The sequence below is a fragment of the Gymnoscopelus microlampas genome, assembly GCF_963454915.1.
Source record: "Gymnoscopelus microlampas genome assembly, chromosome: 24".
NCBI lineage: Eukaryota > Metazoa > Chordata > Actinopteri > Myctophiformes > Myctophidae > Gymnoscopelus > Gymnoscopelus microlampas.
This window is the reverse complement of record NC_139961.1, coordinates 34,729,191-34,755,947: the sequence shown is the minus strand read 5'-3', so window position 1 is coordinate 34,755,947 and position 26,757 is coordinate 34,729,191. Positions and strand designations below refer to the sequence as shown.

At 40.8% G+C, this 26,757-nt stretch overlaps 1 protein-coding gene across 1 annotated transcript; it reads right to left on the bottom strand.

Annotated features, from left to right (window-relative positions):
- Window positions 1-13,023: 13,023 nt before the first annotated feature.
- aamp (angio-associated, migratory cell protein) lies at window positions 13,024-24,439 on the bottom strand. The gene is made up of 11 exons (XM_084051376.1): window positions 24,129-24,439; window positions 22,735-22,884; window positions 21,867-21,986; window positions 21,156-21,295; window positions 19,945-20,089; window positions 19,136-19,219; window positions 18,411-18,526; window positions 17,938-18,032; window positions 17,660-17,750; window positions 16,364-16,518; window positions 13,024-14,862 (listed from the first exon to the last, which is right to left on the bottom strand). The coding sequence occupies exons 1-11, from the start codon at window positions 24,208-24,210 to the stop codon at window positions 14,787-14,789; spliced, it is 1,254 nt and encodes a 417-aa protein (XP_083907502.1). The 5' UTR covers window positions 24,211-24,439; the 3' UTR covers window positions 13,024-14,786.
- Between the last annotated feature and the right edge of the window lie 2,318 nt (window positions 24,440-26,757).

The window sequence follows — 26,757 nt, the reverse complement described above, 5'->3', positions numbered from 1 at the left end:
CGTAACTGAAGACCGCCTCGATCTTCTTCCGCCTTGGAGCCTGTCCTCTTCTCCACTCCCATCAATGAGGAGCAACCCTGTATGGATGACAGGTAAGAGTTGTCAATGACAGCAAGGGAGGTAGGGCTGCAAATAAAAAAGAATATATATTCTTAAATTATATACTGTACCAACAAATCGATTAACCACTGAAGCCCAATTTCATACTTTGTTGCACATTGGTTTCGTACAGCACAAGAAAAAAAAACATGTTGTGAGCTTGTAGATCTGCAATTTAAACTTCTTTTTTGACAGGTCTTTCGCCTAGATAGTGACATACCCAAATAGATTATTAATCGATTACTTTGTTAAATTATTGATTATCGATATTATCTTATTATAATTTATTCAATAGATTAGTTTGATTAAGTGTTGCAACCCTAAAGGGAGTGATTTAGAGATGGCTAGATTAGATCAAATTATTTAAATATTTATCAATTACACACTGATAGCAATAGCTCAGTGGCTATATATCCGCTGGTGTCCAAATAGACTGGAGCAGAATAGGACGCCACAGCGTCTAAACAGGTCGGTTGAAAATCTCAACACAATCTTCAACAGTGATGTACAACAGTGTCCGTTTTCAAATGTGCATTTTCACATTTGACCACAGCATCTCTTGTGTATAATTATGTAACATTAAATGTGTAACTAAAACCACTGAGAATGATAATGCTAATAATAATAATAATAAATTTTATTTGTATTGCACTTTACATTTGAAACAAACCTCAAAGTGCTACAGTACATAATAAAAACAAGATAGAAAGCCATTTGCAGAAATCAAAAAAGTAAAACAGGTTAAAAACAAGTTTAAAACACATTTAAGAAGGAGAGGCAGGGTTATTAAAACCGGCTTAAAAAGCTAACTAAATGCTTTGTTAAAATGGTAAGTTTTTAGTGCTCTCTTAAAAGTGTTCACAGATTGAGGAGCTCTGAGGTGGTCTGGGAGAGAGTTCCACAGCCGGGGGGCAGCTGCACAAAAAGCTCGATCTCCCATAGTGCGGAGGTTGGTGTTCGGTTCCTTGAGTTTGTTAGTATTTCCGGATCGGAGGCTGCGGGTGGCGGTCTGTGGTTCGATCAATTCCTTGAGGTATGGGGGGGCATTTCCGTAGATGCACTGGTGGGTTAACAGGGTGATTTTGAATTCTGTCCGGGAGGAGATGGGAAGCCAGTGCAGTGATTTGAGAATGGGGGTGATGTGATCGTATTTGCGCACTCTCGTCAGGATCCTAGCAGCGCTGTTCTGAACGTATTGGAGCTTTTGAAGGCTCTTGCTGGGGATCCCGACGAGAAGTGCATTACAGTAGTCCAACCTGGAGGAGACAAAGGCGTGGACCAACTTTTCGGCGTCAGGAAGAGTGAGGGTGGGACGGAGTTTAGCTATATTTCTAAGGTGGAAGAAGGATGTTTTGCAGAGGTGTTTGATGTGGGTCTCATAGTTGAGGCGGGGGTCCATTTTTACGCCCAGGTTGGTAACAACTGATGAGAGGGGAAGGTCCTGGCCAGAGAAGGTGATGCTTGTTATGGGGGATGATTTAACTTGGTGTGGGGTGCCGATGAGAATGGCCTCGGTTTTGGAGCTGTTGAGTTGAAGAAAGTTGTGTTTCATCCACGCCTTTATCTCCTCCAGGCAGATGGTGATTGTGGATGAAGGTGATGGTGACGTGGATGGCAGTGGGACTGCAGAGCGGGGGGGACAGGGGGGGTCCATTGTTATGTAGAGCTGTGTGTCATCAGCATAGCAATGGAATGATAGTCCATGCCTGCTGATGACACGGCCGAGGGGGAGCATATACAGGGTGAATAGGGTGGGGCCAAGCACGGATCCTTGGGGGACACCACAAGTGACGGGTTGGGTGGGGGAATGAGCACCTCCCATGGAGACGCACTCGGTCCTTCCGGTCAGGTAGGACCGGAACCAGTCCAGGGAGGTATCACAGAGTCCGATGGTGGAGTGGAGGCGATTGAGGAGGATGGTGTGATCAACAGTGTCAAAAGCTGCAGTGAGGTCCAGGAGGATGAGGAGGGAGGGGGAGCCATTGTCAGAAGCAGTGAGGATGTCGTTGGTGACCCTGACCAGTGCTGTTTCGGTACTGTGAGCGGAGCGGAAACCAGACTGGAATTTTTCGGAGATGTGGTTATTGTTGAGGTGGTGTTGCAGTTGGGTGGCGACTATTTTTTCCAGCACCTTGGAGAGGAATGGTAGGTTTGAGATGGGCCTGTAATTTGCGAGAACGTCCGGGTCTAAGGTGGGTTTTTTGAGGAGGGGAGTGATAATGGCCGTTTTTAGAGCTGATGGAACGTGACCGGATTGTAGGGAATGGTTTATTGCTTTGGTGATCAGGGGGCTTATGGCTTGGATGTGTGATTTGACCAGGGCTGTGGGAAAGGGGTCCAGAGTGCATGTGGAAGGCTTCATCCGGCTGATGGTGTCCTCAACCTCTTGCTGCGTGGTGGGAGAAAAACAGCAGAGAGGCTGGGAGGCCCCAGACTGTATATCGTTTTTCTTATATATTCCAACTGACCTTTAGTTATCTTTAACTAATATGATTATAGCCCTCATTGCTCAGAGAAAGGCTGCACGCTGTGTTACAAAATGTGTGGTTTCTGTTTAGGATAAAGACATGCGGTGGATTCACTTCCATTTCATGGTGGTGTACTTGACCATCAACTGAAGCAATGTCTATTCTTTCTGGGGATATTCAGTTACTATCACTTGAGAAGAACACAGCCTTGATGTGCCACACCTCCAGCCCCGTAATCTATTTCAGTCAGTCTTGTCTTCCCTTCTCTCTCACATCCTCTCTAAAATTAACTTTGTGTTCATGAATGAATTATTAACATTTGTCTGCTTATTATAGTAATTAAATTAAGCATACAATTATATCATTGTTAATGTTCCCCACCACAACAATGAACTAATTACAAAAGACTCAGGATGGGCTGTCAGCCGGGAGGATGGGTTTTAAAAGCAGTGAGGATGGTGGGCTGTAACAGCAGTGAGCTCAGGATGGGCTGTGACAGCGGTGACGGTGAGGTCATTCAATAATAGATGAGTCTGGGGTTACACACCTCTTTGTGCCCATTATATTTCAGTGTGTCAGTTTACTTGAATTTCCAATACTAATGCTGCATTTGAAGGCATTGTTGAAGGTGACATCAAACCAGATAAGAATATCTATAGATATAGGTTAAGTTAGATAGGTTAGAAATAAGCAAATATGAACAGTACTGTATGTATTCAACAAATCAAAATATACTCATTTCAAGATGTTGTTTATGATGGGTGTATTCTTTCACTGCTAACTGGAATGTGACTGATAATAAGAATGTAGATAAGACAGAATAAATGGAATATCTGAATAGTTTCATTACATTCTATACATTATTAAATCAAAAGTAGTAGTAATGTTTTATATTTTCGTGTGTTTCTTGTTTTTAGTTTTTTTCCCCCTCATTCCAGAATCCACTTTTTTAGAACTTCTGAGAATGCAATGGAAACAGATTGACGCTTACCTCTTTTGGGATGAGTGATGCATTCAACTCTCAATGGACTGAAGGAAATTCACTGACAACTTGGTATGAAATATCCACCATCACAGGTCCTCATCATCCTTCCTCAAGACCTTTCTTCCTCACAGGGCAGATCCCTTTGTGGAGCAGTGAAGCACAGACGCTCCTGTAGACTGGCTCCTAGTGGGAGAGACATACAGACAGAGAGAGAGAGAGAGAGAGAGAGAGAGAGAGAGAGAGAGAGAGAGAGAGAGAGAGAGAGAGAGAGAGATGGTGTAGTCCAGTGCAGGGTCTTCCTCTTAGGTGGAAACTCTTAAAGGGGAAGTACACGCTAGAACTCAACTGAAGGAAGTGAAGATGTCTCGCTGCCTGCACAGACTTGTCGGTCAGAGGGGAGACAGGGTGGGGGCCGTGGGGGTCTACTGTTGTATGTTCCTGATGACATGCCTGCTTGGAAACAGGCTCAACGGCCAACTATGCATGACCCATATTCTTATCTAATCGTTACTGTGTCACCTCATAGCTCTTTCTCCAGGTTAGACTCACTTAGAAACATCTCGAGATGCATGGAGCACAGAGCATGTCCAGCGCCTGTCGAAATGGAATATTCTTATCACGGGCATTCCATGTTTACATCAGTATCCAAAGCTTTTGAACATGAGAGCCTCCCCTCTCCTCCATTTCACACTGAGTACGATGGTCCACTTACAGCATGCCCAATTCATGCACTGAAAATGGCAAACCTGAAGCTCACAATATGTCACATCCATGCTGAAAATAATATGTAAAAATTGAAATGATTGGGAGACAAAAAGCTTATCAAATGGGGATCTATGGCCTAATGCATTACATTTGGGGATCCTTGACAAAAACGGTTGAGAACCACTATTATAGAGTCACAGACTTTGTGGTGGTAAAAGAAATTACATTACATGAAGTGAAAGAGAATCACTTTGGCATTCAATGCTGTTCCCATATTGAACCCCTGCATCTGTTCTTCACTACCTCTTTATACCCAACAAAATGCTCAGTCTTATTTAAATACCCTTCTAGCCTTCTAGGTCAGCATTGAGATAAATTAACACCCTGGAGTTTTGCTGTGCACACAGAACCCCCTAAGGCCTCTTAACTCACTCCAGCCACGCTTGACAAGTGTTTTGTCAAGCCTTCAGCCCACAGCCTCAAACTCTATTTGTAAATACTTTTAACGGTTTGTTTGAACCTAAATATGCAATGAAAAGCAAGCCTTTTGCCCATAAATGTATGGCCGATAAATGTAGCAGAAAAACTCCTGCTGAAGGTCTTAGGATCAAACCTTTCCCATTAAGAATTACAGATTTTTTGCATTTGAAGATGGAGTGCAGGAATTATTAAAAAATCAGTTGGATCAGGCCCTTAGAAGGACAAAATAATGTCAAAAACTGTGAGGAAAATAAGTTAAATATTATATGAGTACTGCAGGAGGGGGTAGCCGTCTATAACAGGGTTGGTCTGTGTGTGGCGCTGGACCGAAGAGCGCCACATTTTTGTGCACACTGCCAGTACCTCCACAATTTGTGTTTTATTCTCAATGGGGCTGTGGTCAGGTTGACACCTTGCCCAAATTTGGAGTCACACGTCATAGATATATCATAGATGGCTGACGTCACAGTTTGGCCACATGGAGCCCAAGATTCACATTGGAGCCACGCTGTTCCCATGTGGATCCCAATATTCACATGTTTGGATTTTGTCTTTTACATTTTCTGAACATGGCAAACCCTACCAAGCAGGTCACAACTAACTCTAGGATATCTTTGCGGCCACAATATCAGCTTGGTCTGTTCCAAACACGTAATCCTTAACGGCTGTCAAACAGAGCTCATGTCTTGGTTAAAAATACGAAATACCTTTAGATGGAGGCCTGTACGTGTTGCCAGACACTGAAGAAACTCCCTTTGGACGCAGCACAGGGCTTGGAGAAGATGGACGAGGTCCTGCAGAGATAATGGGACTGGAGTAAACATAGCACTACCACCCCCAGCTCCTTTGTCTGACAATGTGCAGGGCAGGAAACGCTGCTCACTTGTGGTGGATAGGTACTTTGTATTTTGCAATGACCATCCATTTATTTGATGTATATTCATACAATTTAATTAATACATTAATGTATACCATTTCATTTATCTATATTTATACAATTCAATTTATTTTTTGTATTGACCTTTTGGCTCCCTTCTGGCCTTGTCAATCTAGAACTAAAGGGGAGCATGAGTGTAGGTTATGACTTTGGGAATACGCCCTTATAGGGCCTTACAGTATTGTAAAGTGGCCCGTATATGTTGTAAATGGGGCCTTATAAGGCCATATATTATTTGAAATGGGGCCGTATAGTTATAGTCACAGTTAACTTAACGGATTGTCCAGTGTATGAAGTGGACACCTCTTATCACAGATGGAACGGCTACTGTACATCAGGACGGTGTGAGTCCTCCAGTTACCTTGTCAGTGTACTCTAGTAATCATCATTAGGGAAAAGGGGGTGTTTTAAGAACCATTCCCGTCAGGTGGGTTTACCGTGGCATTACAAACACATCAGTCTCTGCATAATGGATTTTCTGGCACCACGGTAGGCCCCGTTGAATACATGCTGCTATTTAATAGGAGGGGGCTTTGGCTCCACGTTGGTTTCTCTGCAGGGTGCTGCTAATACATGTGCTGATTCATCTGCTTTTGTCCAGGTGCTGACCTTTGAGGCCAAACACTATCCAGTGACACATGAGGAAAACATCCAGACCAAACGGCTGGCGGGGACCGTCACGCAGGTCACAGGTGCTGCCTTCCCTTGGTCACAGTGGTTAAGCTGTATACCAGCTGGTATGGCGGTGAAGAGAGAATTATATTGGCTATTGCACAAAGGAAGGTAAGTGAGTACTGTAGGTAGGAAGGTAAGAACTGTTGGTAGGTAAGTAAATACATAGTGCTTTCCTCTTAATGTATGTTACTTTACTTACTTCTACTCCTCTACATCTCAGAGGCAAATACTTTTACTCCACTAAAATTATTTGAAAATTTTAGTAACAAGTTACTTTGATTTGGATTATTATTACAAAACGTACAGTAACCACTTCAGCCCTATATACATTTCGGCCAATTTAAAATAGCAGATCTACAAGCTCACAATGCGTCGATGCGACGCATTGTGAGCTTGTAGATCTGCTATTTTCAAAATGTTTATTTGAAAACTTGTGAAGACTGGTGAAATGGGACATTTGCATAATGAGTACTTTTACTTTTGGTACATTTTGATACCAATACTTTTTAATTCCAGACTTTTACTAGTAACAGAGTATTTCTACATTGCAGTATTGATACTTTTACTTAAGTAAGTACTTTTTCCACCACTGATGTGACCATTACCAGGTTACCAGAATATTGTCACAACCCAATACATGACATAATCACGTGAACAAAATGTACAGTGTGTTTAGGCAGGGTGACCAAATATTCAGCCCCTCAAACCGTGCACGAGCACGGCCATTCATGCACGCACACATGTACTGTACAGTATATGCACCATAGGTGTTGCATACAGCTGTTACAACTATTGATTGACAAACATCAGCCTCAGCGTTGAATTCAGACACGCAATGCATTTGTTCATGTTTTCTGATTGGTTAGGTGAGCTTGTTTACAGTACATGAAAAGAACATGATAAATGTTTATGCAACCACTGAAAACAACTATTTTTTAAATTCGGGATAATTTCGCAGTAAAAGTTGAAAACATGGACATATTAGTGTTTTAGAAATATTTGTCGGGACACCAAGCTTGAAACCGGAACAATCGGGGCCAAACTGGGACGTCTGGTCACCCTATGTATGTTGGAATGAAAACACAAATGGAAGCTGCAAACAAGACACACTGTAGGCTAAACACTAGTATGTAAACATTGACACAGAACACAATACTTTTTTGGGGGATTTACGGGTCCAAAGAGGAAGCACTTGTGGCACAGGACACTTCATGTTCTTCCTGCTGGAGAGGAATGTATGGAAGCCCATTTCCTTCACTGAGTACAAACAAATAACAGAGGCCTAAAAAACATAGAATTTTTAAAATGTTGAGATCTGAAGGTGGAATTGTGAGGAAAAACACTTACAAATCAATACAATTCCTTTGTATTTTTGTTGCTACACGTATTCCTGTGGGCTGCGGTGGCGCCTGTCATCGGGGAATGTTGAATGGGAGGAGTAGGACAGAGGCGCTACGTCCTCGCAGTGGGGGCTCCCCACTGGTAGATGAGGCAGTAGGGGACAACTGCAGTGGCAGCACAAAAAGTGGGGAGGAATAATTGCCATAACAACAAAATTGGGAGAAAAAAAGTGTATAGGAAATTCATAAAAAAAAAATGTTTTAAATAAATAAATAACACAATGCCTGTTACATTGCTGGGAACTGATGAGAGATCAGAAGAGAAAACAACAAATTCTACCATAAACTGTAAATTTGTAAAATGCTAAACGCTGTAACCTTAAACACACACACACACACACACACACACACACACACACACACACACACACACACACACACACACACACACACACACACACACACACACACACACACACACACACACACACACACACACACACACACAGCTGCTCTCTTCAGGCAGTTTGGGCTAATTAAAAGCGTTGACATAGCAACGAGTTACAACCTCTAGTGGTTTAAGACTTAATGTACTGTTTCCTGTTTGGAGGAAATACGAGCAAGACCAATAAAATGTCATAAGCAGTGACTTCTACAAGGACAATGACACCACTCTTGTCATTTCCTAGAGCGTAATGACCCAGTTACTACAGTGACCCATATTTTATGTCACTCTGTAGTAGGTCGTGTTTTTCTGTCCCAAAATAGAGTATTGGCCTGGTCTGAACAGTAGATTTATTTTATATTTGATCTCTATTGAGACCGGCTGACAGCTGAAGACAGGGACGTGCACAGATAGACTCTAGGTGGTGCTTGAGCACCTGCTCTTTGCCCTCTTGACCAGAAGTGCCCTTTTGAAAAAAAGGGCACTTCAGCAGGGGTCTTCAACAGGGGGTCCGGGACCCCTAGGGGGTCCTCAGAGTTACTACAGGGGGTCCGCCAAATCTTTATGTGATATGATTTTTCTTTTTACCATAACCACTCGAAACCTAGCATCCCTTTTCTGAGGAGAACTTTAGCCAAAAATAGCCGATCTACAAGCCCACAACGCCTCGCGCTGCGAGGCGTTGTGGGCTTGTAGATCGGCTATTTTTGGCAAAGAGGTATAGGTGTAGAGGGAAAAAAGAGCAGACCAAGTAAACAAAAAAAGTATAATTTACTTGAGCACCTGCCCCTCAAAATGTTTGTGCCCACGCCACTGGTTGAAGACAGGCAATGGAGGACGTCTTCAGTCAGGGTTCGAACAGGCCAACAAGAGAACCGTCCATCCCTCCACCACTTTGGTCCATTCAATCCCAAAAAGATTTGCCATTGAATTTGCAGTGCACCTTCCAGAGGATGGTCCCTACTGATTTTGGCGACTCCATGGCCTTTCCAATTATGCCAAATTTTCCATTTGTGCACAAGTTACCTCAAAATCTAATGGCCACCCACCACGCATACTGACAACTGTGTTCATTGCAGCATCCGGCCTGCTGGAGGCCGGAAGCTGGAGGCACCATAGTCAGGAACTGAACCCCTGACGACCCTGACGACCTTATTTTCAAGGCATTTCTGCTTTGTTTTAAAGGTGGGGAGAGGTAAGGAAGAGAGGAAAATCTGGATTCCAACTCAGGAGGTTGTAACAAGATGCCCTTGAAACAACAGATGTTGACCTTGACCTTGGACGCAGAAAAGGCTTTCGATCTGGTTTCCTGGCCCTTTTTATTTGGAGTATGCGAGAAGTTCGGTTTTCACAAAACATTTATTAAATTGATTAAGGGAATGTATAAAGAACCAAATGCAAGAGTAAGAGTTAATGGGATGCTCTCTAAGACTTTTTCCTTGAACAGAGGAATAAAACAAGGAGATCCGATATCACCTCAAATGTTTAATTTATGTATTGAACCCCTAGCAGAACATATTAGGGAAAATAATAAAATAAAGGGAGTTAAACTAAAGGAAGAAGAACATAAATTGGCAATGTATGCAGATGATATTATAGTGTTCCTTACAGAAATATGTAAATCCTTGCCCATTTTATTAGAGGAAATAACAAACTATGGAGTTATGTCTGGATATAAGTTAAATTTAAATAAAACTGAAGCCATGTTAGTGGGTGGTTATTTGGAAAAAGATTTTAAAAAACAGTTTAATATCAAATGGGATCAGAATAAAGTTAGATATCTGGGAGTAAACATACCTAATAATCTAGATGAACTATATCACTGTAATTATGGGCCACTGGAAAACTCTGTAAAACAAGATATGAGTAGGTGGAAAATAATACCTTCTACCTTACGGGAAAGAATTAAGATTATCAAAATGAACGTTTTGCCACGCTTCCTATTTCTATTCCAAAACCTGCCATTATACATATCACCTGCATGTCTTCATGTATGGGAGGGATTGATGAGAAAGTTTATATGGGATGCAAAGAAGCCAAGAGTTAAACTCAAAACCCTGCAACAGAGGAGGTCTGGCGTTACGTAATTTATTTCATTATTATTACGCAGCACAGTTAAAACCCATTTTAATCTGGATGAACAATAAAATGAGCCCTAAATGGAAGCTCATAGAGTCTAACCTAGTTGAACCACTCAGCACCTTGATCTTTGCATCCTATAATAAAATACAGACTAAAACACTCAATCATTCTATACGTAATACATTTAAAATCTGGAAAACGATATGCAAAATAAGTAAGGTTAAAGAAACGATATGCAAAATAAGTAAGGTTAAAGAACAAGAAATTACGTGACTCAGATTTCACTCCAAATAGTATTGATCATGTTTTTAAGATATGGGGAGGGAAAGGTCTCAGGAGATTTTATCAAATGTATAATGAAGAAGGGGTGGTCTCTTTTGAAAATTTAGTAGATCAATATGATCTTCCAAGTCACCATTTTTATCGATATTTGCAAGTGAGGAGTTACTTAAAAGAGAAGCTCAAAATTAGAACTCTTGGAGACCTTCACCCTCTCCTAAGATATATAGTAAAATCCCATGAAAGACATGATTACAAAAACACAATTGGACAAGTTTATCAAATCTTTCAGGAAAACAAAATTGAAGATCTAGATCACATAAACGATAAATGGGATAAAGAATTGAAAATAACCATACAAGGAAGTGAGTGGAATCAGAGTTTTAAAGACATTTTTAATCATATAAGATCGCCTTTTTGGCAGGAATATGCCTGGAAGATGAATATAAGGTATTTCCAAACGCCTCTATCGATATCCAAGTACACTTTAAACTCTAGTTGTTGGAGGGGATGTGGGGAGAATAGGGCGGACCATACCCATATTTTCCTTACATGCCCCAAAATACAACACTTTTGGTCCAAAGTTTTACAAATCATAGAAAAAATATTTGGAAGAGCTGTTATTTTAGAAAATCACAATATACTTTTGGGAACACGTCCCAAAAGTCTACAGAGGGAAGAATTATATCTTTTTTGGATTTTGAGAATTACAGCACTCAAACAAATAACTAGATGTTGGAAGGGTCTGGAACTACCTAGGGTAGTAAGATGGATGGAAAAAGTGGAAGACATTTATTCCATGGAGAAGGTGACATATAAAATTAATGGAAAGGACATTTTGTTTGAAAAGAGATGGGCACTCTATCTTGCAAATACACGTAATTTGATTATTTAACCTTAAGGACGAAAAAAAGAAAGAAAGAAAAAAAAGGAAAAAAAAACATTTTTTTATTATCTATTTTTTGGAAGAATTGTATTTATTTTAACCACCCAAGTATTCAGAACTAAAAATGAAATAAAAGAAAATGGAAGACATATTACCAAAAGGATACAACAAAGCCTAACACCCCCCCCCCCCCCCCCCGCCCCCCTTTTTATTTTATTTTTGTGTGTTTATTTCTTATTGTTTCATTTCTGGATGTCAATTTTATTGCTTATGCCTCCTCACAAAGGAGGTTGATGCGGATGTATGGACGAAATAATGATCTTGAAATGTCCTAATACCCTTTTCATTCTTTACTTTATGTATGTAGGTGAAGGGGTTTTACATGCAAAAAAAAAAAAAAAAAAATGTGTCGAAATGTCTGGTGATAATAGAGACATAAAACATGTGAAATGTATTATTATTATTATGGAAGTAAACTGAACGATTTACTGTTAACATGTTTGGACTCAATAAAGTATTAAAAAAACAAAAAAAACAAGATGCCCTTCAAAGAGGTACATTCAGTCAGGGACCAGGGTCTGAAGTCAGGGTATAGAACATTGACACACTTCCCATTTGGTCTCCCCCCATTTAACTCTAAAATGGGATGAAAGCTTTTCAGAGCTGGACTTCTTGGCAGCAAACCTAAGTATGAGACATTTAAAACTTTCCTAAAGTAGTCATCCTGAAATAATGGCCTGGTTTAGTCAGACCCTTTGGGTGACTTTCTTGCGAGACTGGCTCACAGATGGTCAGAGAACCAGGTAGGAATGGCTAGCTTTGAGACCATGACCTCATAAAACCACAGTCCACTGTAGTAATGCTGAATTATACATCTGCCATCATTACATGTTAAGAGCTTGGAACCATCAGGGCTTTTAGAAAGCTAATGCTGTAAGCACTTAGAGGGAATCTTGGCCAAACAAAAATGAATAAGCGAAGGAAGTACATGAGAAGAATAAGCATTTTGGTTCTGTTGCTAATTTGTCAAAGCCACATTACGTTCTTCTGCATCATAAGCCCTCAGTGATATAAGCTCATCTAGTGTCTCCATCTATTGTCTTGTCGCAGCAACGTCAACATTTCAGATTGTATTTTGCGACACACAACCCCTTTTAACTCTTCCATCGTCACTAGGTTGACTCAGCAACCAGCCTCACTCTTGTTTGCCTCGAGTATAGATGAGATAAAACAAAGTTAAAAGCTTAATCAAAGACGAAGTCTAAACAAAACAAGAGGCCACTTAGACATATCAAATGTCAGGACAGGTTTAGTTTGGTTCCCAGCCTTCCAAATCTCATCATTACCAACCAAATGACCGTTTTCATCTCAAAGGATAAGATAATAGCATCTTATCTCAAATATTAAAAAAAAATGAAACAGCAAGTCCTTCAGATGTTTTCAAGATCAAAAACAATCCCCTCTCCATGAAATGACCAAATCTACAGCAGTGTGATGCATCCTTATCCTTAATATAATTATGCTTAAAATGACAGTCCATTAACAATGACCAAATAATGTGGGGGAACAAACTCGTTTCCTCTGTACCGATGACGGTAATGTTAAGTAGTGGGTGTTGTTGTGGATGAGTGGAATTGATAAGTCCATTCAGTTTAAAATGTATTTTAAAATAACACAAGAGAAAATGACATTTACATTTAGGTTTTTACATCAATGTTTTTGACAGGACATTTCCACACTGAATGTTTTGTCTGGCCATCAGAAAACTGCAACTTGTCTAGGATTTAACACAAAGTGATTTTAAAAGGACAACTTTGCTGGTTTCTTTTACCTGAATCCTATCATTTTGTTGTGAGGACGTGAAAACCCTCACATACAGTAACACTTCCCAATGCATTCTGTTTCAAGAGCTCATTCTCAGAGGCGCAAGAAGATCTTCAACAGCCTATGTAAAATGACAATAGTTTAGTTACAAGAAAATCGGGCGATTCCGGTTAGAAATCAGCAAGGTTTCCCTTTATTACGTGGCAAGTGGCAACCATACCGGGTATAACAATGAATCAGTTCGTCGAATTTCACTGTTTACATCATGTAAAGATTCTTGTACAATTGCACACATGAGGAAGTGCATTTTGCGCAAAAAATATTTCCTCAAGCATCTGGATAATCGGAATTTGGCTTTTCCAAGGCTCTCAACAGACTAGAACCGCAATACACACATCCTTCTAAGAAAACCAATCCACTAAATGACAAAATAGCCTAGAACATGCGTGCCAAGCTCCATCAGCCACAGCTGATATAGCACTGAACACACTAAATAAACTGGTAGGTGAGAAAGTAGGGACAAATTGGGAGAAAGAAATTGATTTAAAATTTTGATAAAAAAAATAAATAACGCTATCTCTGTTGCATTGCTGGGAGGTGATTAAGTTTTCATTTACAACTGATGATAGACCAGAAGAGAAAACAAATTCTACAATAAACTGTAAATCTGTAAAATACTAAACGCTGTAACCTTTTCATGTGACAAGCTTCAATTCTGTTAAATACTTGACACACTAATGTGTGCCAGCTAACAAATTTACTCACATGCTTACTAAAGAAATGTTTAATTGTCACCCACTATACTCCTGTAAAAAGCATGGTCACACAAGCGGACACATGGAGATGGTAAATGTTATTTCCTGAATTTGTGAGAATAGTGTTATAGTGTTTACGCGCTTTTGTAGGCCAGCACGTTACTCATGTCCACCATGAGTTCCCACTCCAGATTAACAGCGTAGTTTGTCATTAGGTTTCGAATAAATTACGAAAAAAGTGAACCAAGGGTTCATGATAGATATTCACACGTTTTGCCAAGACAAGATAATCCATGACAAGATAATCTCAACAATCTTTTTAGGATCTTTGTAACACACACAAAAATGTACACAGAACAGCTTCAAAGTTCACGGTTGAGATATTACTTGGAGTAATGTATGTCGTAAAACAGTAGTTCCCAAAGTGGGGTCCAGGGACCCTCTGGGTTCCTTGGACCCTTAAAACTCTGAGAGTTGTACAAATGGAACTAAATGGACCCTTACAGGTCCATTTGGTTCCATTTCTACACTCTCAAGAGTTATGGGTGTTCTTGAAATTCAAAAGTTTGAGAACCACTGTCCAAAATGTGAAACTCTCCTAGGTTTATATTAATCACACTGCATACATCAAAAACCCTATGGGCAGAACATTTGAAATCTGGTGAGGGAATCATGGAGGGCTCACTCCCTTACAGAGTTTAGGACAACAAACTCTTAACACTCCTACTACTAGTACTGACAGATCATTGGCTGCAGTGTTTGTGGCCTGGGGAAGTGTGATTCAGTCCGTCTTTGCCACATCTCTTTCAAGTCTTCTCTGCAGCTTCTACCGGTCAGGCCTCTGGAGGAGGAAGACTTTGGCCTGGTTGTCTCCAGAGGCGGTGATGGCCAGCGACGCTTCCCTGTAGATCCATGTGAGACATAATGTTTTACTTGACTTGCAGAAAGCCAACACCAAATACTTGACAAAGTTTGGGGGTTTTAGATAAGAGGTTTGCGGATTGATGAAGAAAGAGATATTTGAGAACAAATGGGGGAAATGGATTGATTATGAGCGACAAGAGGTCTAGGGAATAGGATAGTTATTTCAAATAAATATCTGTGTTTGGTCTTGATACGATACTTAACCCATGACATACATACTCATGTACTGTATATACACAACGCATGACTTCTTAACTCTCTCAGTGCCACGCCCCGAGATATCCCGAGTTTTCCCCGAGTACCCTCCCTGCCAGAACGAGAAATCCCGAGTTTTTACTTTTTACTGTGGTCGCACTATTCTGTTTATTTTTCATGATCACTTTCGCTCCTGACTCCTTCAGACTCATTGGGTTCCGGTTTCATGACGCAGATTCCGTTTCCGGTTCTCATTTTTTTTCCGCAGTCATTTCAAAATTGCTGGCACTGGGGGAGTACTTTATGAAAATACTCTGGCACTGAGAGAGTTAAGTATATACATATTTATATGTGTGTATATGTGTTTTTTTTCTGACGATCTAGGGAGAACGTACTATGTGTGAGATGATATAAATGAAACTGGTTGTTGTAAGAATTGAACAAGCTAAAAACTTTTGAACAAAAAATATACAGTTTTCATGTACTATCGTTTATTAACATTGAAGAGCATTTGTGCCTTCCTTCTATTTTATTTTATTTTATTATTATATAAGATGATGTTTGGAAACACATGTGATGTCTATTGTTTGTCTTTTGTTTTACGTGTTTTGTTCTTGAAAACTTTAAGTGAAAAAAAAAAGAGGTTTGCGGAATTCTTAATGATTTGCCACTGTGTAAGTTAAAGTTAACTTACACTTGGGTGGAAAAAGTACTCAAATGTTTTACTTAAGTGAAAGTATCAATACTGCAATGTAGAAAATACTCTGTTGCAAACAAAAGTCTGAAATTCAAAATGTATTTGAATAAAAGCACAAAAGTATTGGTATCAAAATGTACTTAAAGTACCAAAAGAAGAAAGTACTCATTGTGCAGAATGTCCCATTTCACAACTTTTGAAAATGTATAAAAATCTATTGAAAATAGCAGATCTACAAGCTCACAATGCATCGCGACGCATTGTGAACTTGTAGATCGGCTATTTTCAAATGGCCAAAAACGTATATAGGGCTGAAGTGGGTAATGTGTGTTTTGTAATAATAATCAAAATCTACAAAGTAACTGGTTACTTAAGTTTTCAAATAATTGTAGTAATTGTAGTAAAAGTACATTATTTGCCTCTGAGATGTAATGGAGTAGAAGTAAAAGTACTGAAAATTGGAAATACTCCAGTAAAATAAAAATATCTCAACATTGTACTCAAGTACAGTACTGGAGTAAATGTACTTAGTTACTTTCCCCCACTGCTTGGCTACCGTAGTGGATGTAGCGGCTAGGGCTGCGTACCTGTTGAGGGTGAAGTCTAGGATCTCAGCGGTGTGGCCGTGAAACTCGGACACCATGTTGCCTGAGCGCGCGTCCCAAAGGCGCAGTGCTCCATCCAGACTGCAGGTGGCCACTACAGAGGAAGAGTCCTCCCACTGCATGCGCACAATGGGAGCCTGGACCAGACAAAAATGCAAACAGAGACAGACAGACAAATGAGCACATACAAACAGCGGTTAAAATAGCCTATGACACATGGAAATATGCACATCAAGCATATACACCACTGATGTTCCTGATATATGTAAACGACATGTCATCAGCTTGTAACTGCAACCTGTTCCTGCTTGCGGATGACTCGGCTCTGCTGGTCTCGGACAGGGACAGGCTGCAGGTTGAAAAAGTTTCAGCTCTGAACTCGAAACGATTCGCATCTGGCTCTCTGATAACAAACTATCATTACACTTGGGAAAAACTGAATCCATTCTCTTTGGGTCTAGTTTTAACCTCGGCAAGGCCGACAGCTTCACAATCAAAGTGGGTGATAATGTTATCACAAGAAAAGAGGAAATGACCTACCTACAGTAGGTTCCATTTTAGAGGCAAACCTTTCCGGTGATAAAATGGCAACAAGAGTCATCAAAAAAGTCAACCAAATAACAAGTTTTTTGTATAGGATTTCCTCTCTAGTCAGTAAGAATACTTTGAGAATTCTAACAGGGGCCCTCATCCAAGGTCATTTTGACTATGCATGCTCCTCATGGTACCACACCACTAGAGCTTTAAAAACAAGGCTCCAGACATCCCAAAACAAACTGGGCTACTGTAAGGCTACTCCTTGGCCTTACACCTACAAATCATCTAACCCCTGCTCACTTTGCTAGGGTCGGATGTCTCAGGGTAGAGGACAGAGTACAGCAACTTGCAATGGGCCTGGTCTACAAGATACACCACAACATTAAAAGATACCCATGTACCTGTCAAAGTACACAATCACCAGAGGATCACGTCCAACACAGATTTGGCACAAACAAGGGGTTGAATTCGTTCTCCTGCTATACATAAAAAATGTGGAATGCCCTAGTAGTGAAGGAATGTAAAACCATACTCTCCTTCAAAACTGCCCTAAAAGAGTACCTTCAGGTGGCTGCAATTCGAAACTAGCCCCCGTAAAAGTCATTAACATACTCTACCATATGGATTGGTTCACATAACATTTATTCATTAAAATAAGTCCTGGATTGCAGCTTTAAGTGCTGAAAATCAAATGAAATGTGCACGACTGTGCACACATGCACTAGGATTGTTTCTTCTTACCTTGTGTTGGCACTTGTGTCTCAGGGTCTGCGTGGAGAGGTCATACACGGCCAGGGTCCCGTCTAAGAAGGCCACAGCGACCAAAGGAAAGCTGCTCCAGAGGAGACATACGGTGAAGACAGATGAGATTCAATCCATATTGAACTTTAAAGGAGAATATCCACAACTTTACTTGGATGCATTCAACATCACAATTATGCTTTGCACCAAAGGTCTAGATCTAAGAGTTGATTGTTAAATATAGAAAATACAAATAAAATCCTCTCTGTAGTACTCACACGCTGCAGAACCCCACTGATTCCACAGAGTTGGTTTGTTCCTCGTCTTTTGAGGACTTGGCTTTTCCTCCATCCACTGAGAAGGTTCCAAGTACCTTTAAGAAAAACAGCAAAAATGCAGATAAGTGCATGCGTACACAGATACAGACAGTTTGATTTTAAATCTGAGAATAAAATATGTTATTATGCAACTTTAGATAATCTTGTCAATGAATAAAAATTTGAGCAAATACTTTAACCTCTATCCCTAACAACAACAACCAAAAAAACACTTAACGTTATCCACAACCCTTAAGTTGTTTGGGCAGGGTTTCCAAAATACTAGTACATGAAAGCATTTCCAGCAAAACACCATGCACTTAACTTTCTAACAGCGATTTTGTAGATGTTGGCTATGCACTTTCAAGGATCTCCAGCACCTGCGCGAACCCTATTTCCTCTCCATTGTTTGTCATGCCGAGCCGCTGCCTTACCTTTCCTGTGACGGTGTTGATGAGCTTTGCTGAGCCATCCACTGAGCCCGTCATCACCAGAGAGCCGTCCTTGTTGCATGCCATGCACGTCAGCACACCCTTGTGGCCATCCTGACCTGTTGCAGGAGGAGGCATGCTATTAGGGCCTGGTGGGTGTTTGTGTATCACTATCAAATGAGGTATAGATAGTTTGGTGAACAAAAATGTAAATCATCTTGAGGGCGCCAATGGCCTAATGGTTGAGGCACATACCACATAATAGGCTCTAATGGAGCGTGACAGCGAGCAGGTTCGATTCCCGAACCCAAAATATCTAAAGCAATGATAATAAATTAACATACAGGAATCTTAATACGACATTAAATCATGTGTCAAGCAGTCAATTATTTTCCAGCTACAGACATTTATAGCAGTAATAGTAACGATGAGAAGTGCTTAGCATCTTTCATTTCAACATCTTCTGCTCTCTTTTGTCTGGACAGAACACTGTGACAGAATAGTTTGTTATATAGCGTGCTCGTGGGATATTGTCTTTCACATCCCTTGTGAGCTCAGCTTGCTTACTATCAGCAGTTTGTTCTCCGTCAGTCTATTGTGTTTGGAATGCCGATTATCACTGTACCCGAGAAGACACAATCTAAAGACGTTGCAGCACTGTGCACTCCTTTCTGCAATGAACTCCCCTTTGATGGCCATGCCGTGTCATACAATGATTTTTAACTCACCCTTGATGACGTGGATAGCGTTGCCCTGTTTGAGGTCCCACAGTCGTATTGACCCGTCTTCATAGCCCACTACAGCTCTTTTACCTGGCGACAAGCAGGTTGGTCATGTTAACCACTTTAACTGGTGACAGTGACAAGCACGTTGGTCATGTATGGTTAACCCATTAAGACCGGGGAAGGCATCTGTGTGTCATTTTTAGATTTCTTTGGCTATTCAAAAAATAGCAGATCTACAATATCATGGCGCAGCACTCGGTGCCGCGCTATGAGCGGCTATCTACATGCTTGTAGATTTGCTATTTCACGAAAAATCGTGAAAATGTGTACAAATCATTGGATATACATATATATATATTTTTTTTAAAGCGAACATTTTTAACTCAAATCTTTGCTTCTGGGGGCGTCCGCTGGCCTAGCGGTCCAGGCGCATACCATATACTGTATGCTGGTGATCCAGCTTGACAGCGTGTCGCGGATTCGACTCCCGATCCTGACGACCTGTCGTCACCCCCCCATCTCTCTCCCCATTTCCTGTCAGCCCACTATCCTATCAATAAAGGCAGAAAAAGCCCAATGAAATATCTTAAAAAAAAAAAAACTTTGCTTCTGAGGGGTCCCTGGAACAACATATTTTGAGATGCGGGTCCATGGCCAAATACATGTCATTTTGGGGGTCCTTGACATGACAAAAGTTTGAGAACCACTGATTATGGCAACAGTTTTTTTTTTCAAAAAAGAAACTGTTCGAGTTAAAAATGTTTAAAAAAAAAAAATATATATACAGTATATATACATTTTTAGTTACTCACCGTCTGGGAGGATCTTGCCGCTGGAGGCCTGGCACCCAGGACCTTGGAAGGTTTTGCAGTCACCAGACGGGATCTTCCACATCCACACGTTCCCGTCTGTGGTTCCCGCCAACAGCACAGGTGCACAGGGATGCCACTCCAACCACTGGTCCAACGCACATGAAGGGCAACATTATGCACAGAAAGTAACAATTAAGTTCCATAACACATTAAAGATTAGTTTTCTTTATTTAGATAAGAGTAGATGTAGATGTCGGTGTAGAGAGCCAGGACAACACGGGCAGAGAGATGGGAAACATGGGAGACATAGCGGGAGTAGGATTTGAATTTGAATCCCTGTAACTCACAAGGAGTATACAGTATGGTCTGGTTGAGCCACCAGGCAGCAGTGTTGATTTTGACAGCAAACTTTGATTTAGATTTGGTCATAGTCTTTTGAATAAAATACCATTTAGTTTTAGTCATATTTTAGTCATCTGAAATGTTTTATTTTTTGTCTAGTTTTAGTCGACGAAATATCATGAGATTATAGTCGACTAAATCAACTGTAGATTTTGTTGAACAAAATGTATTTTGGCGGTGCCTTGATGGTGTCATAATGCCTGATTTTACGCTTGGTTGCATGCTGAAAATAGCAGATCTACAAGCTCGTAGAACATTGTGAACTTGTAGATCTGCTACTTTCAGAGCGCAGCACCCGAGCGCAACCAAACATAAAATGAATTGTCTTTTAGTTCTATTGGATCGCTTCTCCACTAGTCCCTCCCTAACATTTTAGTCTAGTTTTTATTTGTTGACAAAATTGTTAATACATTTAGTCTTAGTTTTAGTCATCATAGCTTAGTTTTTTATATAGTTTTTATCTAGTTTTCGTCAGTGAAAAAAGGTAGTCGAAGAACATTTTTCGTCATAGTTTTAGTCGATGAAATCAACACCACCAGGCAGGCACCCCTTTATAATCCATTAATCTGTTGATTATTGTTTTGATTAATCTATGCATAACTTGAGACCATGAAATAATAATTTACCCAGCAGTCAAACTCATACCTTTTCATTTCATAATAAGGAACAAAGACAAACATTCACATTTTTGTGAAGTTGTTAATAGTACATATTATTGCCATTCAATTGTGTATTGATATAAGACAGTGGTGGTTGGGGGTAGAGGTGATAAGCCACACATACTGTTAAAAGTTCTTAGAACTTCTTACCTCCAGGTCTCCGACCTCGAAGGACCAAATCTCTACTTTGGTCTCCACCTTCCACACTTTGATCTGACCACTCATGTCACCCGACGCCACCATAGAGGAGTCATGGCTAAACGAGGCACACGTCACTGAGTCTTTGTGTCCTGTGGATACACATACAAATACAGTAAATCGATACCTTACAGCTCACGACACGTTTCCCTCGTTTTTCGAAATCTTGATTTATATTTTGTCGTACGACAGTATAGCACCCCGAAAATAGCAGATTGCAAGCATGTAATATCTGCTTTTTTCACCATGTGACACCATACATTTTGTATAAATTCAGCAGAAATGATTTCTGAGCCAGCCACAGTGTCAGCTTGTGGAAAACTTTCACGTGTTCATTGACTGTTGAGCTGTAGTTTGACTGGCCAATTGGATATAACTATTCTCTGACTCTGCAACTGTTCACAACTGCATTGGCCTATTTAGGCTGTGGTTGTGTTGTGCTGCCGCAATGACAACCCTCACTACAACAACGCGGTCTAATCTTGATTATTAGTCTCAAAGACTTCATGAACAATGCAGTTTTATGGTACCTTCTCCTTCTGCAACTCACACTGAGTATTTACATGTTCACGGTACTGAATGAAGTGAGCTGTCAACATTGCAGAAAGGCTAATGTTATATGATTTATGAGGTTACTCATCTACATCTACGTTGGACACTCACCTGTGCACTCAAACAGAACCTCTCCATTGCTCACTTTCCAGATGTAGGCCTTGTCATCCTCGCCGCCTGTGATGGCCATGGTGTTGGTGACCGGGTCCAGGCTCACACAAAACACAGAGCCTGCAGGGGAAGTATACCATACAATAATAACCATAATGGAGCAACGAGAATATTCCAAACTCAAGCACTGCAGTAGCATGTAAGGAACGTCTGTATATATTTAAAAATGTTTAACCAGCTCCAAAGATTCAAATCTGAAAATGTCCAGTTCAATTTGTATTCATTTCTTTGTTGAATTGAAACACAGTACCTTATTTCTATGTGAAAAAGTGTCTTAAATCATCCTATTTCAGACAACCCCTAACCTCGCCGGCCGCCATGTATATAATCGGCTGTCACTGCTAACACCTAACTGTTTGGTCTTGGGGAGGGTGTAGATAACCACGTCTCCTCCAAGTAACCAAGCTGCATCTTATCACCTGACAGTGAGTTCACCAGGAGGGCATAAAGCCAAACATGCAGAGGAACACGCTATGCCTCCCTGTTCCGCTCCCTGCTGAACAGACAGACCAACCGCTAGTGCAGTGACAGAGATCACCCTCCCCACGTCGGCTTCCCACCCGCGAACATGGCCAATTTTGTTAGTCGGTGCGCACTGTGGAGGAATCGACCCCCAGTCTCCATGGTGGTGAGCAGGAACTTTACCCCTGTGCCGCGCTGATGCCCCAAATCAGTCTTGATCTGATCAACTGACCACACACAACTCATAGCCTCAGAACAAACTGCCATAAATTGCACATTCTTGTGTGGAATCTTCTTTTTAAATATTTCGTGGGAGTGCCTACAGACAAATTGGAGCGAGTGTTACCTGTGTGCTTAGAGAAGGTCAACTCGCTGTGATCTTCAACATCTTCATCATCCTCCATCTCATCTTCTGTCTCCCAGCATTCGCTGTTGTTGTCATCATCGTTCCCACCCTCTTCAAAGTCCACGTCCTCCAAGTCGTCAGCTAAATCATCTGTTGGACACATGGAGATACAAGGAGGACAGGTTGATTTTCAGCGAGTGACACCGCGGTCATACATTATGAGTGACAGTACAAAGTTAGGCTTTAGTGTCGTTTTGTGACGAAATGTTCATAGTTTGATCCTATTTTATACAGGTTTGAGTAGTGTTTCCCTTGTACATGTGCTTTTATTATGTCAAAAAACGTCTTGGAGAACTGGAAAGGTACTACGATAACTTCTACCAATCTACCGGGTGTATTTGGTTATATTTTGGACTCTCTCGGTTAAATTGAGAAATTTTGACCCTGGTGTCGGGTAGGAGGTAAGTAGTACTGCTTGAAGCTCATAAGCTCAATACATCGTCCTTGGACAAGCAGGCATTCATTCTATAGTTGCATGAACGGTAGAAGTTTAGTCTTTGATTGATTGATTGATTGATTGATTGATTGATTGATTGATGTACTTTATTTAGTAAGACATGAGAACAGTACATGGCAGTACATAACAGTACATGGAAGTACAAATTCGCAATACAAGGTCTACTAAACTGGATAGCTCAGTTAAGCACGTAGCTTGTTTAAGATGAGATCCCCATGCACACAAATCATGTTGACATATAAGAGACAGACAGATATACACACTACTATACAGAATGTCATACAATCAGTTTACAGGTTACTGGTATGAAGTATGAAGGGTGAAAAATATGTACAAAAAGAAAGAGAGGGGGGGGGTAGGTTAGGTTAGGACATGGGGTAGGTTAGGTTAGGACATGGGGTAGGTTAGGACTTGGACAGGGGCCATTTTTGAATTGCAGCCTCCTGAAGGTGTATCTTTAGGGCATTTTTGAAAGTGAGTAGGGTTTTACACTCCTTTACTCCTTTTGGTAGGGCACACACAGGAATTTACAGCGTATGTATGGGATCAGTGATTAGCCTTAGGTCAAGACTATCATGTATTTGATCAAGTCAGACTCGATAAAATACATCTATGACAGTCTTGACCTAAGGCTGTAGGCAGTGATTATAAGTCGAGCGAACTTTATTTTAGTCACAATTCAAACACACACACACACACACACACACACACACACACACACACACACACACACACACACACACACACACGCGTAGCCAGACAATATCACACGACACACTGCCGAGGGCTAAAGTGCATGCAATTTTGCAAAGGCAGATTCGTCTGGAACCAGGCTAACACACACACACACACCCCACCACCACCACCAACAACATACCAGGCCCTGGCTCAGTGTCGTCCAGGTCGATCACTTCAATGATCTCTTCATCTCCATGCAAAATGACTGTGTTAGGATCCATAATAATAACGTTGCTGTGCAGTAACAGATATGATAATATGTAAACGTTATGATCTGGCCTCAGGGGAGGTAGTAGTGGGATTACAAACACACCGTCAGTCGGACTAAATCGCAGTCTAAAGCCTATCAGATAGAAACCAGTAGAGACGGTATATATAAAGTCTAACAGATAGAAACTAGTAGAGCCATAAAGACGATGCTGTTCCCATGTTTGTTCACATGTGAGGAAGAAGGATGATACGGACGCGTAGAGATGACGTCATTGAACAGAGTCCACCCATCCTTTCCTCTCGGGTCAGTTCACCTTTCCTCCACTACATGGCGCCACAGTAAAGAAAGAACCACCTTGGATTGAATCGTCTGAAATGTTACAAATACGCAGTGGTGTAAACTTTACACCACTTTACTTACGTTCTGTACTTAAAGGTAGGGTAAGTGATTTACTTTGGTTAAAATAAGTGTTAAATAGCTCTATATTCTGATAGTACTCATTGCTATAGAGTGTTCAGTAAAAGGAGTCTTCCATGTCTCTCCAGCTCTTTATTAAACAGAATCAGAATATAGTACTTTAACCTTTTTTTTAAGAAAATGAAAAAAATGACCCTACCTACAAGTACAATTTTGAGATATTTGTACTTCCAATCCAGTATTTCCAATTTCTAATACTTTTACTTCTACTCCACTACATCTCTGATCTAATAAATATTGTACTTTTACTCCACTACATTTATTTAAAAACGTATAGATTTTGATTATTATTACAAAACATACAGTAACTTCAACCCTATACAAATAGCAGATCTACATGCTCACAATGCATCACATGGCAACGCATTGTTAGCTTGTAGATCTGCTATTTTCAAAAAGATGTTTATACATTTGAAAACTTGAAATGGGACATTCTGCATAATGAGTACTTTTACTTTTGATACTTTAACACATTTACATTTTGATGCCAATACTTTTGTACTTTGTACTCAAGTATTTCGACTTTGCAGTATTGATACTTTTACTTAAGTAAACATTTTTGAGTACTTTTTCCACCACTGTCCTTGTTCCAGGAGCTTCACACTCCTGGAACTCTGTCAAGGAGCACACCTTTGGCCTAGTAGCACTTGCCATTATTTGTGTAGTTCAGGGTTCTTGGTTTAAGGGCTTATAACATCACTCCTTGCTACGTATATTTGCTGGCACTCGGCTGCAGCCTGCATGCCCAAATAGGTTTCACTGGCTGCCTGTGTGTTCCATCTCAACCCTGATCTGGAAAAACACAGCCTCCTCATGACGTGGAGACTACTGGAAACTCCACCGTGTACATTATTTCAATGTTTTTTAAATCTGCAATAACCCAGAGATTTATGGTGCTGCAGGCAAGTCCCTTTTTTCTTCTTCTTCAAATCTGACTGAGGTTACGTCAGAACCACTCCGGCTAGCTGTGTGTGTACAAACCCCCTTACGCCTTGGAAATATACGCCATAGGCCTAAGGGGAATCCAGGGGATCAATGTTGGCTACACCCTCTTTATTTTACTGAAAGAAGAACATCTAAATATAAATTCTTCTGGCATTTGTTCCAATGTCACTACCGGTGTAACCATCTTTCAGATTACAACATTTTGTTTGTTTCTTTGTGCTCTTTTAGATCACAGTGGGAGGTTGACATGCTACAAAGGTGAAAGGTGATTCTGGATGACATTCAACAAGGTCAGTAGTGTGTGTGTATATCTATATATATATATGTATATGATACTGTATAATATGCACCTTCACGGTAACAGCAAAGGTGTGCACCAAAACATTCTGGACACTAGGGTAAACTGGGCACTAAGGACATTTGGGCACCCCGGGCACCATCCCTACATTACGCCAAGATGCCTCAATGATCTACACATGTGTTCTAACCACTTAAACCCTATATACTTTATTGATTGGGGCCCTCCAGGGCTCTATGCCAAGTCTGCCTTCTTTCTCTCTATACAGTACCAAATCTCTTCACCGAAACTAGCCGATATACAAACTCTCAAACTTGTAGCTATTTCTTGCTTGTAGCTATTTTCGCCAAACGCTAGGGTTCATGTAATGATTAGAGAAACTTTTATCTCTCAGCTGATGTCTCGCTGTAAAGAATGACCATTTATGTAGCTTTTCTTTCATGTTCATCGGAAGAGGTTCTATTTTTGCTTTTTGCCTGTGCTCAGACATGTAGTAAGTAAGCACAGTGGGTGGGCTTCTAAACAGGCCTGAGGATGGTAGGAACCAAGGGCCCGTCATAACAACAGGTCTGTTTATCACCTCAGCAGGCTGGCTTAGGTCTCTCTCACACACACGCACGCACGCGCGCGCGCACGCACGCACGCACGCACGCACGCACGCACGCACACACACACACACACACACACACACACACACACACACACACACACACACACACACACACACACACACACTTGCTCATACACAGTGTGTGCACATCAAAGAAAACACACGTGAACCCACACGTACAACACCTTGTGGCAGATGAAACATACAACCATGCATGTGTGTGCACA